Below are 13,491 nucleotides of genomic sequence, written 5' to 3'. Positions count from 1 at the left end.
TTCTATGTAAGGAAGATCCTGAAATACTGTTGTTGAGCCAGCCTGGCTGCAGTGAGTTATTGCTCATGCTCCTTTCTCCCCATCTCCCAAATAACAGAGATGGGACATTATATGCCACTTCCTTGGAGGTACTGAATAGCCATCACTATTCTAGAATTTATCCAGCTTTGGCATTCAGGGATTTAAAATTTTGTTTTTGTTAGATATCAGAGCCAAGGAACTCTAGTGTGCAAATATGAGCCCTGGATGAAAACTGCCCATAACTTTTATCTGAGAGGGGATGGTCTCCAGACTGAGGTTTATTCCACTTAAGTAAATTTGATGTGTTTTTCATCTCTGGGGGAAGCCATTCCCATTCCCATTCCCTTCCCTGCCAGTCCAGTCACTCATTCCCAGCATGAAATGATGGGTTCTAGTAAATTATAGTAACCAAACAGCATGGTTTCAGATGGCATACAATTTGAACCCAGGACCAGGCATATCTCTGCTCTGAAAATGAGGTAGGATCTACGAGATTTTTTTTTTAAATCATTCTGAGGGCTCTGAAACTCTAATTTTCCTGCCTTTATAAACAGTCTCCCCTTAGGCACAGGGGAAGAACAGAGCTCATTCTTCACAATTTTTGACTGGCAGGAGGAAGATAGGAGGGTTTCTCTCTCTCTGATTATTCTGTATTTAAATCAGCCTCATTATCCAATTATTTATATAATCCTGTTTTTCACCTCTGTATTTAGTCATTAGTTTAGTATTTCATATCATTAATGCAAGCCTAGGGCCCATTCCTCATTTCAGTATTCATGTTCTCAATTTTTGATGACAGTAATGATTGGTGTTTCAGTTGCTCCAGAGTTTGTTTGGTGGAAATGGATTCTAACACTTCTTCAGGAGGGAACCGCATTTTCCCAACACCTATTTTCTATGTCTCAGGCTCCTGTCTCAAAGATGAGACAAGATGCCTTGATTCTTTCTCATTTGACTTACTTGATTATTGCTGTCTTGCATGCCTCCACCTAGTTATAGATAAACAAATCACAACACATTATAATAACCCATGACTTACTCTTATGCTTGCATTATTCCATAGTAGAGTGGAGATGAGTATGCACCAACATTTAGCTCTCTTGGTAAGGCCCAGTTAATTCCACTCTTCATTTGGAACCTAGGTATCTGAGTTGAGCAGTTTTTCTGGTTCAGTTCGTTTTACAGTGGTACCTCTGGTTACATACTTAATTCGTTCCGGAGGTCCGTTCTTAACCTGAAACTGTTCTTAACATGGAGCACCACTTTAGCTAATGGGACCTCCCACTGCTGCTGCGCAGCCAGAGCACAATTTCTGTTCTAATCCTGAAACAAAGTTCTTAACCTGAAGCGGAGTATGTAACCTGAGGCGTATGTAACCTGAAGCGTATGTAACCCGAGGTACCACTGTATACTGTAGGGTAAAGCAGACGAAGTCATTTTACTATATACATTTCAGTTGTGAAAGGGGCTTATGTGTTTGCGCTTTGCAAAGCTTATTATTAAGCAGAAAAAGAAACAAAAGGATATCCTGACCTTTGTGTACATAGTAAGATTAATATGCAGTGTTGAGAACTATGATCACTTCAGGTAGTATGTATTAATCAAAAAAATTAATGCAACAAATGACTGATGACAGTTGTTTTAACTAACAGGAGGGTAATATGTGTGTGAGAGAGGCCCACTTCATATGTAATAAGGCTGCTGAATAAACCACAGTTTGTTTGACCATGTATGGCTGATGAGGTTGAGTCTTTCCCCCTCCTTTCCTTTCTTCTCTTGCACATCCAACTGCAGAGGAGACTTTCAGGTTTCTTATACCACTGTTTTGTCAGTGTATAGGAGTTCCCTTATCTATCTTCTTCGTGTGTGTGTGTGTGTGTGTGTGTGTGGTGTAGTATACAGGCATATTGATTGTATGTGTTTTTTCTGGTTAATTGCACATGCAGATCATACATATTTTAATTGGCATGTGCTTTTTTTGCTTTTTAAAATAACTCTATAAAAAATAACCTTTCTGAATCTGTCACCCCATTCATTTTGGCCTTCAAACGGCCAATCTTTTCCTGTAAACACATTGACAGAGGCTGATTCTCCACTAAGGAGGAAGGAATTGGGTGCCCCAGAATGAAGGAATAGGCTGCTGCAAGAGCTTGTACCAATTATAAAGATACGCCTCTGCCATAACCAGGATCACAGCCATTGCAGTTAGTTTAGTTGACCTCGTTGATACCTATGAGGCTGATATCCTTGAGCTTTTTCTGCTGCATCAAACTCTCCTTCACCCATAAACATAATGAATTCTTATTGCTTGAATGAGAGCCATTTTCATACAGGACATGGGTTGAATTCATGATTTTCTCCGAAATTTTCCAAGTTGCCATGTGGGTTTCTGCTCTAGTGTGCCAAATCCTCTGAAAGCATCTATGCTTTGCTGCAGGACTATTCTGCAATGTGCATTTGGAGTTCTGATCAGACAATCTCCTCCCCCCCCACAACGTTGCTCTTAATGGTGAACTCCATGTTTCTTTCTATGCTTCTCTGTAAATGTCAGAGCTAAGGATCCGGAGTGCTGTAGTCTGAATAAGAACAAGCAAAGATCCGGTGAAAAATGATCCAATATAAAATCTGTTTATTGCTCGCCATAGAAATTGCCCTTAGTTCTGACCTTTTGCTGCTGAAATGTCAGAATAAACAATATGAATGCCTTCCCACTATTGCAGGCTGGGAGGTGGGCAGGAAGGTCCCTCTCTAAAAAGCAGGGATGGAGGTAAAAGCATTAAGATCAGCAAGCTTCCATTACGTGAGCAGCTGAAATTTATCACTCCTCTGGCAGTGAGGGTTACTTGAGTTCCTTCAGTTTAATGTTATTTTAGTGTAAAAAGAGAGCCAGTTTCTCTCAGCCTTCTTCTTTCTTATCTGCTTTTTTCTGCTTTTTCCTTGCCCTCTTTTACATGGTCTAAAGTGAGGAAGGGCAGTTGGTAGATCATGTGGGTAACATCTGTTGGTTGCTTCTTAAAAATTAAAATCAATAAAAATCTTAATAGGTAATGGTAAAAGAGAGAGGAGAGGCGAGTTGGTGAGGTGGGCTGAGGAAGGAGCTGGAAGAGCACCAGAAGTTGTGTGGTGGCATTTTTTAATTTTATTTAAGGGAGAGATCTTCTTTACAACAAAGGCTCCCTTTGCAACTAATAAGAAAAAAGTACTGTCCCCGTTACATGGAATGAGCATTATTTTAAGGAAGAACAAATCTGCGGAGGCTTTGAATAATATGTGAGGTGAGAACACAGCCCCTCTGGATTATCTGTGAGGAAGACTAAGCTTTGATAGCTCATGTTTGTAGGGGTGGGGGGAGTGTATATTGCTCCCTGCTGGAAGTTGGTTAACCTCAGTGAAATTGACTCATGGCCTCAGCTGATCTGCTGTATTGGAAAAGCATTTGAAGCTGATAAACCTGGGGAATATAATCTATAAAGAATTCATTGAGAGTTGGAGCTTGCGTAGGCAGCAATGTTCAGTGTGTTTCATTCATCATCCTTTGTGTGCTACCTTCACGGTAGGTGGATTTCTCTTTGAATCACTTCTGGGAAGTTTGGTGAGGACTAGTGAAAGCAAAGCTGTTGCCTGCACTAAAAGACCTGAACATTGATCGTTTTATTACTTATTTAATAAAATTTACATACTGCTTGATTGTAGATAAAACTTCAAAGCAATTTACAAAAAAGATAAAGCAATACAATTGTCACTTGAAAATGTGCAACCATAAGTTAAAGCATACAAAAGGTTACAGCAACAATAGATTTTTTTAAAAAAAACCCAACCCACGCTCATACACATTTTCTAAACAAATTTTATGACTTCAGCATCAGTGAGCATGTGTGAATGAACCATCGTAGATCAACCACTGCATTAATAATTTCATGCTGACGCATATCACTCCAAAATCACAAGGTTTTTCAGTTGCATTGGATACGTAGGTTGTGAGTTACCAAATGTTGAGCACAGAAACAAGTGACGTAATACGCGTGTGTGATCCAGCCCTCAAAGACTGAAACTTCAGTCTTAATGTTTTGTTGGTTGCAGTTAGTATTGAAATTGCACTTGGTGAATGAAAAGGACCTAGGATTAGGCAGCAAAGCTCCCTCTCCCTCTCTGTGTTTTGTGTTTGTGTTGTGTATGTGGTGCATGTGCATGTGTTGGGGGGGGGCGTATGCCACTAGCCAACTTGCAACAGAACAGGTCATGGCATTTCTACACCACCTTGAATAGTAATCGGGCAGCCAATAACACTTTCACATGATACTGAGTAGCAGATAATTGACACTTTTAGCTCTACTCAGCAATCATCTGGTGCCCTTGCGAATACATCTCAGATGCTTTGCTGTGAAGGACACACATAAAAGTGATGCCCTTCTCTGGTAGGCAGGCTGATTATTGGTGAACGGTACTTTGCCCTGCGCAATTGGCTTTTTCAGTGAATCATGATATTTACAAATCTTACAGCTGTAAGATTTATAATTAAGGTAGGCGTACACTGTCACTGTGTCATGAAAGAAATGCGCACTGGTTGTGTTCAGGCATCTGTTTTCTGTTCTGGGGCAAGGACTTTGACAAAGTAAATTGCAAGCTAGTGGTGATTGATGGAGAAAGATTTTGCTATGAACAGTTTGATGTGAGCCTTCTGCTTTCTTTGGCTGATCAATTTGATTGCCTAGTTGTTTACACAAGCTTAATTAACTCTGATAGATCTTGCATCAGGCCCCATCATAGATAATTATTTGTTTAGTGACATAAGAGTACTGATATTTCCCCCCTTAAAAATGGAAAGAAAAACTCGAATGGCAGGAAAGCAGTGTTCTGGAAGGATTTTTTTTCCCAGAAGAGAAGAAAGTTGGAAAAGTATGCAACTTAAAAACTTGCCAAGGTGTAGCTTGCAGGTTTCCATTTCTACCACACGTGGAGACCAAGCAGCATGTGAGGTTGCTGTGTGAAGACACCAGCAGGCATCAGGATGCGGTGGCAGACCTACATTTTGGGGGCCCTGAAGCTTGAACTGTTGTGAGTGCCCCTTCGCAATGAGGTCTAGGTAACTACTGCTATCTTCTTCAGTGGGTTGTTCCATGACAGATCACCAGATTTATTAATTTTTTAAAATGTACTGCTACATCCCAGACTTTGTTTAAAATTGCTGTACTGGATTATCTCACATGTCAAAGTCACTGGTGTGAATAAAGTTTCCCTATGCCTTATAGTTTTCAGGTTATGTGGGGAGGATGAATATTAGGGAAATGTATGCATGAATAAAGTCCCTTCTGGGCCCCCTCTGGGATTAGGGGCCCTGAAACTTGAGCTTCATTAGTTTCATAGTAGATCCACCCCATCAGGGTGGTTTGCTAATGCAAGGATCTTAGGGACATTCGGTTAGGGTTGAGGGCCACATACTTTTTATCCTAACCTTTGTGGAGGATTGCACTTGCCAGGAAAGCATGAGGTAAAGTTTTGAATGTTTTCTCTTTGTGACAACCATTAATATTGCAAGAGTTCCTAATCTTATTTTATTTTTAAAATGGCACCTATTGGCACCAATTATTCATTCACCCTGAACCCTTGAATAGTTAGGGTGCTGGTGAGACCACTCTCACCAGCTAGCTTTCCCCCTGCAGAAGTATTTCTCATTGTTCGGATTTTTAGCCCTTCAGTATATAATGCAGGGTTGGTGACAGCATTCTTTAATCCTCTAGCTTGGGAAGGCTTTCTTCTGATCCTCCTGTGTTGTGATTTTTATGTGTTATATTGTTTTCATTGATTTAATAGCATTTTATCTTACTTTACTGTATATTTTGTTTTTAATATGCTGTTCTCCACTTTGGGTGCCCTTGGGCCAAAAGGTGATAAACAAACTGTAATAATGTTGATAATATAATAGTAATGGCGATGATGCTAATAAAATTGTGATTTATCTGTGCATTAAATCCTCTTCCACATTTTTCTTGGCAGCTTGTAGACTACAGGGTCGAATTTAGTAAATGGTGGGTGACGGAGTTCAAGACCATCAAGTTTCCTTCCCATGGAACAGTCTTTGACTTTTACATTGACCCAGAAACAAAGAAATTTGAGCATTGGTCCAAGCTCATCCCCAAATTTGACTTTGATCCAGAAATGCCATTACAGGTAGGTAATTATACTTAAGTGTGTGTTTGTGAGACAATGTTAAACAAAGAGGTTGGATAAAAATGTGTAAGCATATTGTCTCCATTAATTTTTGCACATTGGTATTGAATGCTGCTTTATAAGTAGAGAATTGATGCTACGCCTACTAGAATGGCCATACAATCACCTATTGTAGGAGTGGTACCATCACCTGTGCTCCAGTCATTCATGGTGTTGCTGTTCAGTTCTTATCCCCTTCTCTGCTGCCACTTCCATACTGCTGCTGCTGCTGCTTGTAGCTGTGCTTTTCCTTGTTTTTGGGTGGTTATAATGATTGGACAGTGCCTTTTCAATGAATTGGGCAGTGTTCATTGAAAAGAAGTGTGCTGGAGCATCCTTTCTTGCATGGAGGATGAATGGTTGTCTCTGACCAAATATTGAGATTGCAGATATTTGTGGATAACCATTTCACACTAAGTGAATAGCCTTTATGCCCAGAGAAACAGTTGATATACTGAGGCTGTGGAGCACCTTTAACAGCTTTCCGATCAGAGCATCAGATACATTGCAGTGAATGGAACTGTGTGTGTGTTGGAGGGCATTCACAGATAATCAAGGATTCAGATAGGCAAGAAGCCCCCTGATGAATTCATTTTATTTACTGGTTCTGTTTCAAAGCCAATCGTTGCATTTTGTGATGCATAGTTCCTAGTTTTTGAGCACTTATGGGAGGCAGGTCTGATTTATCCTCTTTCACGTATATTTATTATAGGCTGGTTTTGAAGTTGTCATTTTGATAGAAAGTTGGATATCTGTACCATGGCCTGGAGGCCGTAGGGGGGCAGAGTTTGCCTGAAAAAAGGTCTCTACACAGAGAACAGCCTGTGATCCCAGGCTCTTAACTGAATCTCTCTGTTCTTGTTTCAGTGGGATTATTGTTTCACTGTATTGGCCTCTTTGACTAATGTTGTGCAAAAATGCTTACAATGACAGGCTCTGATTCCATCTAGTTGGAAATAGCCAAATGAAATTATAACTGAGTTTAATAAGAAAACAGCATCTGGCTTATCCATCACATTTTAACATTTGTTGGAAGCCGCCCAGGGTGGCTGGGGAAGCCCAGCCAGATGGGCGAGGTACAAATAATAAATTATTATTATTATTATTATATATTATTATTATTATTATTCCTTAAGGAAATACACACACACACACACACACACACGCATGCACACACACAATATTTTGTTTGCAGAGAGCAGGCATCTGACTGTGGCAAGTAGTGTTACTCAAAAGAGAGCCCAGTATGGGACACAGATGAAGTATGTCCTTGCTGTTTTTCTCCTCTGCTCTCCCCCCCCCCACATTTTGGCATTCTGCAACACACTTAGAAAATGCAGTTCTTATTTTTGTGTGTCAGGATGTTCACAAGGGATACTGGCAATATAAGCATTCATTTGGTTTGATATTACCTGGTGCACATCACATGGCTATATTGCTGTCTAGGGCTGTGGGATTATTAAAGTCTCAAAATGGGGTCACCACTTGCCTTTCTGAGATTCTTATTCCCCAGGCTCCCTAAAATGCTAGGTAAAGAGTGTGTGCACATGACCTGTACTCCACATAGCAAGTTACTTTTCTTAGGAAGGCGGGCTGTGGTTCATGTGCTGTTGTGCTTTTGCCTAAGGCCCTACAGTTGATCCAAGTCAGTGTTGTCCGCAATGAAAGGAAGCAAATGTTGCTGGTGTGAAGAAGCATAATGGGTGGAAGTAGTTGTGTGAGTTCCGCAAGTTGGCCTTTCCTGATACTGAACACCTGGGAGAGGATTTTCAAGCCAAACAGGCCTACTTGGAAATTAACTTGGAGGCATTAATGAACCAGTCCAATCTATAAGTTGCTGTTTGTGTTTCCAAATATACCTTCTCAACAAGCTGCTTGTATTCAGTGGTTGGGTCTGTTTGTTTCCACATTTAAAAGACACACGTCTCTCTGGTGTCTGTAAATATTTTCTGTTTGCTTCCTTGTGTTTTGAAGCATATGCTACATTGGAAACAGCCCTAAGCACAACAGCCACCACTTGGTATCGTTATCAGTGGAGGGCTGGGGGAAGGGGCCACCCTTCTGCTGATTCCACACAGTGCCCACTACCAGTTCCATGTTTCTGACTTGCCCTGCTTAGATATGTAGGGTGCTGTGGGGCTCATTTCATATGCCTCTCATTCTCCCATCAGGCCTGCCTGGTACACACCACTGAGACCATCCGGGTGCGTTACTTCATGGATCAGCTTTTGGAGAAACGCAGACCAGTCATGCTGGTGGGAAATGCAGGCACAGGGAAGTCTGTGATTGTAGGAGATAAACTGTCTCTGCTGGATTCCGAGGAGTACCTGGTGAAGAACGTTCCTTTTAATTACTACACCACGTCTGCCATGCTGCAAGGTAAATAAGTAGGTGAAATGAAAAGAGTAAATTAAAAGGCAAGCTACTAAGATAGGATAAATTGTGCTATGAGTCGCTCAAAATAAATGCATACTCCATATCAAAGGGGGTTAAGAAGAAATTGTTGCGTGGCTGAACTGAAGTGTTGAAGCTGTTGTTCTGAGTTGCTTTTGCATTTAAAATAGTTTCACAGAAACTAATAACTGGAAGTATAACAATTGCAACTCAGAGTGTAAACGGAATCCTTTATCAAGTTGAAGAGTAATCCATACATAAAAGGAGAGGGGGGGAAGGTAAAGGACCCCTGACAGTTAAGTCCAGTCGCAGGACAACTCTGGGGTTGCGGCGCTCATCTTGCTTTACAGGCCGAGGGAGCCAGTGTTTGTCTGCAGACAGTTTTTCTGGGTCATGTGGCCATCATGACTAAGCCGCTTCTGGCACAACAGAACACCGAAACCAGCAGCGCACAGAAATGCCGTTTACCTTCCCATCGGAGCGGTACCTATTTATCTACTTGCACTTTTGGGCATGCTTTTGAACTGCTGGGTTGGGAGGAGCTGGGACCGAGCAATGGGAGCTCACCCCATCGCGGGGATTCGAACCACCAACCTTCTGATCGGCAAGCCCAACAGGGTCGGTGGTTTAGACCACAGCGCCACCCGCGTCCCTAAAAGGAGAGGGTAAATTTCATCAAATTTGTCAATTTATAAGTCAGACTAATTTAAAGTGGTGAGTCTTAAAGGAGGAGGCTTTAGTGGGTGGTTCTCTAGACCCCCACTCTCAAATCCCTGCGATGGGGTGAGCTCCCATTACTCGGTCCCAGCTCCTGCCCACCTAGCAGTTCGAAAGCACGTCAAAGTGCAAGTAGATAAATAGGTACCGCTCTGGCGGGAAGGTAAACGGCATTTCCGTGCGCTGCTCTGGTCCTCCAGAAGCGGCTTAGTCATGCTGGGCCACATGACCTGGAAGCTGTACACCGGCTCCCTCGGCCAGTAACGCGAGATGAGCACTGCAACCCCAGAGTCGGACACGACTGGACCTAATGGTCAGGGGTCTGTTTACCTTTACCTCTCTAGACCACATGGATGGGAGGTTGCCTGCTCTTGATGGGGTTACACTCCCTCTGAAAGAGCAAGTACAGTAATACTTCCGCGAACGTCTGCCTCGTCTAGCGTCCATTCCGGCGAACGTCCACAGCAAACCCGGAAGTACTGGAACGGGTTACTTTCGGATTTGCCACTCATGCATGCGCAGAAGCGCAAACTGCTCCATGCGCATGCGCAGACTGGCACTTTGACGTGTGTCATTTCGGCTAGTGGCTGGGGCTCTGGAATGGATCCAGGTCACAAAACAAGGTATAACTGTATGTAGCTTAGGAGTACTTCTGGATCCTTTGTTATCACTTTTGAGGGCTCAGGTGGCCTCAGTAGTGTCAAGTACCTTCCATCAGCTTTAGCGGATGACCCAGCTGCATCCCTATGTGGACAGGGATAGCCTAATTTCTCTTGTCTATGCTCTGATAGTCTCTAGGTTAGATTACTGCAATGTGTTATACATAGGGCTGCCTCTGAAGATGGTTTGGAAACTTCAGCTGGTATAGAATTCAGCAGCCAGTCTGCTCACTGGGGCAAGACTGAGCATATTACAGCAATCCTGATCTCACTGCACTGGATGCCAGTGAGTTTCCGGCCCAATTCAAAGTACTGGTTTGACCTATAAAGCCTTACATGGCTCAAGACCACAATACCTCAAGGACTGCTCTCTCCATATAAACCACCCCGGACTCTGCATTCATCATCTGAGGCTCTTCTTCATGTGCCTCCTCCATGAGAGGTCCAGAGGGTGGCAACATGAGCAGGCCTTTTTCTGTGGTGGCTCCTTGTTGTGGAATGCTATCCTTGGGGAGGCTTGCCTGACACCTTCATTATGTATATCTTTAGGCACCAAGCAAAAGCATTTCTCTATAACCAGCCCTTTGGCTGATAAACACTCTATGGCCTTTTAAAAGCATTTGTGGGAGTTTTTGTTTTATTATGTATTTTGTATTCTCATTTTGTATTTTTATGTGTGGAACCTCTCTGTGATAAATGATGTCAGCTTGATCCATATCCCTGCAACAGTGCCCTAAATAAGAGACAATTTCCTTTTTGTTTTGTTTGTTCTACACTTCAGTGCTGTTGAGATTAAAATGGGCCTGAAGGAAGTGTGCATATGCCACTTCACTCAAATGGCTTTTTCATTGGCGGGAACCCAGTGTTAGTGCATTGTTCGAATTGGGGAGTCAGATAGTGGAGGGTTGTTGTTGTTTTTTTAACAGCACATTGTTTGGCTCTAATTGAATATGCAAGGTTAAATATTTTAGTACAAAATGCGCCATATGTGAAAACAGGAATGCCACTAATTCATAAATTTTGCAGCAACAGAATAAGTAGTTCTAGCTAGAAATATTTAGGCATGGAGAATGCTGCAGGTGATTTGTTGCTGCGCATAGCTTCTTCTGTCTTTTAATAATCCCAGCTGGAAACCTGGTCATAGTTTAATAAATGGTGTGTAAACAACGCAGCTTCAGGTAGCACATGCATATTGGAAAATGCCTGAGGGGCCTATTCTTGTATCATTCTTCCAATGTCCGTATTACAGTGGTCTATTGTGTATATTGAATCATTTATAGGGATCTACCTGCCTTTATGGGCACCAATGCATTCAGATCTGTTTGGGATAAATATATCTTAAAGTTGGAGGGGGGACAGGTGATGTCCAGACTATGCTCACCTTTGAAAGCTATAGACATATTGTGATCTGGATGGTTGGGTCATGGAGATCTTGAATTAAATAAACTTGGTGTCTCTCAGTTAAGGTGTATGGAGGAGGTGGAGAAAATATGCATATGCCTGAGACCTGCTCCTGATTTCAGCATAACTCTAGAGTCTGAGTATGTATAATCTGAACAGGCTCACTGCAAAGGTGGATTTGGGGCAGCGCAACTGCTTCCGCCCTACTGGCTGCTGAGCCTAGGGGGCACTGCTGGGTGTTGCAAGTATCACATAGTGAATTGAGCAGAACGGAAGGCGAGAGATTAGCCCAGGGGTTGCCAAGGTTTACCTCGCCTGGGCCGGTTCACTCCAGCGGAGATCCCTCCGTGGGGCCGGATTGCATGTGCACGCTCGTGATTTCTGTCGTCTGCGTCTGCAAACAATTGCTTCATTTCATTTTCCAAATTCTGCTTGAAAGAGTTTGGAGTTTGTGAGAGTTCATAATGAGCCAAACCCATTGGTGTTTCTGTATATCTTTAATTTGTAGGAAAATTTATAAACTGCCACTTAAGAGAAGAATATCAGCAGGGTGTACAATAAAATAATAAAAACATCACAAGATTATAAAACCTTAGAGCACCAATGAGCCCAACACACACATTTAGTGACAGAGGGAAAAGCTTTTCTTGCTGTTGAGATGTATACAGATAAATGACAGCAACTTTCCCCCCATATTACTTGGACTGAGAGTTATGGCCAGAGGCTGGGGCACAGAATTCGAATAAGTTATCCACAGGCTGTGTTAGTGTAAGAATGTGCCTCAGACATGGTTGCTGGTGTGTGCTGAACATGATTTATACCCCTTGCACCTTGGTTTATGCTGCTCAGTGTTTAGATTTACTTGGTTCTGTTTTGCAGTTTATCATTTGGCGGCTATTTCTAACGGGTGTTTGTTTCACTCTTTTAAAAACTTAACAGTCAGCCAGAATAATAATGAAATCCCAGAGAGCTTCAGAGACACCGTTCGTTGCCCAGCATCAGTTGCAGGAGAAGGAAGAAACTACCCAATGCCTGCCAACACTAATACTTTCCTATAGTGCTGCATTAATGACCTAAGGGGATCTGTGACCCACAGATAATATCTATCTGTTCACTGTCCTATCAGGGAGAACTGACATCCTCATCACTAGAGTGACTGATTTAGTCACCATTTGCTCCAAGAATGTGTGTATTGGCATGGACGTGAAAGGGTGCTGGACCATGTCCCAGTAATGAAGACTGGGAGACTCCCTTGCAGGAGTTCACAGAACGTAACAAGTCTGTGAGGGAAAATGGCACATTTTTACAGGCACTATCCACCTGCAGCCCTGCCTTCTTTCCTTGCAGCTCCAACTTAGCTTTCTTGGTTGCAAACATTATAGGGGAATTTGTGGCGTTTTGAGAAAGTGCAAAATAATCCACAACTATGAGACTCCTCACTGCCCTTTATTTTATTTTTTAAAATATTTTTATTAAAGATTTTCAAGGTAGTACAATGTCTCTCTCAAGTTTTCATATAACATTTTTTTAAGTCAATGTTGGTGAGACATTAGAAAAGAAAGGGGGGGAAGGGGGGAGGAAGTGGGTGGGACGGGGAGGTAGGTGGGGTGGGGTGACTGTGTTTCTTTTTTACTTGATATGAGTAGGGTTTGGTGTCAGCATTGTTTAGTTTATGTAGGTTCTCTGTTGTTTGTTCGTGTTCGTTTGGCGGTGAGAGAAGTCGGAGTTGGCTTGGGATGTGGTTGTTCATTTGTGGTTGGCTGTGGTGATCTTTGGTTTCCTGTGTGAGTGGGGTTGGTGGGTATTTGGGTCAGGTTAGCCATATTGATTTGTATGCTGTCGGTAGATTTTGTCATTGTCTTGTTGGGCTGTGTAGTGATGAAGGGGAACCATACCGGGGTGAAGGTGTCTTCTTCGGTTTGTCCCCGTGTCATTTTCAGCTTACTGGTTAGTTTTTCTAGTAGGGCTGTTTCCCATACTGCTTGGTACCATTGGTCCATGTTTACTCCTGACAGGTCTTTCCAGTGTCTGGTTATGATGTTTCTGGATGCTGAGAGTAAATGGATTTTGAGTTCTTTGTGTTGTAAGTGGG

At 42.4% G+C, this 13,491-nt stretch overlaps 1 protein-coding gene across 1 annotated transcript in view; it reads left to right on the top strand.

The window, feature by feature from the left end:
• The window catches only part of DNAH9 (dynein axonemal heavy chain 9), a 146,056-nt gene that overhangs the window by 20,412 nt on the left and 112,153 nt on the right, over positions 1-13,491 (top strand). Inside the window, exons 14-15 of the mRNA XM_033139585.1 lie at positions 6,016-6,189; positions 8,400-8,607. Of these exons, the coding sequence (XP_032995476.1) occupies positions 6,016-6,189; positions 8,400-8,607 (382 nt within the window). The remainder of the gene's footprint in view (positions 1-6,015; positions 6,190-8,399; positions 8,608-13,491) is intronic.

This window comes from Lacerta agilis, chromosome 2, assembly GCF_009819535.1.
Source record: "Lacerta agilis isolate rLacAgi1 chromosome 2, rLacAgi1.pri, whole genome shotgun sequence".
NCBI classification, from domain to species: domain Eukaryota; kingdom Metazoa; phylum Chordata; class Lepidosauria; order Squamata; family Lacertidae; genus Lacerta; species Lacerta agilis.
Note: the sequence above shows the minus strand (reverse complement) of the source record. Positions and strands in the feature narration are given on the sequence as shown.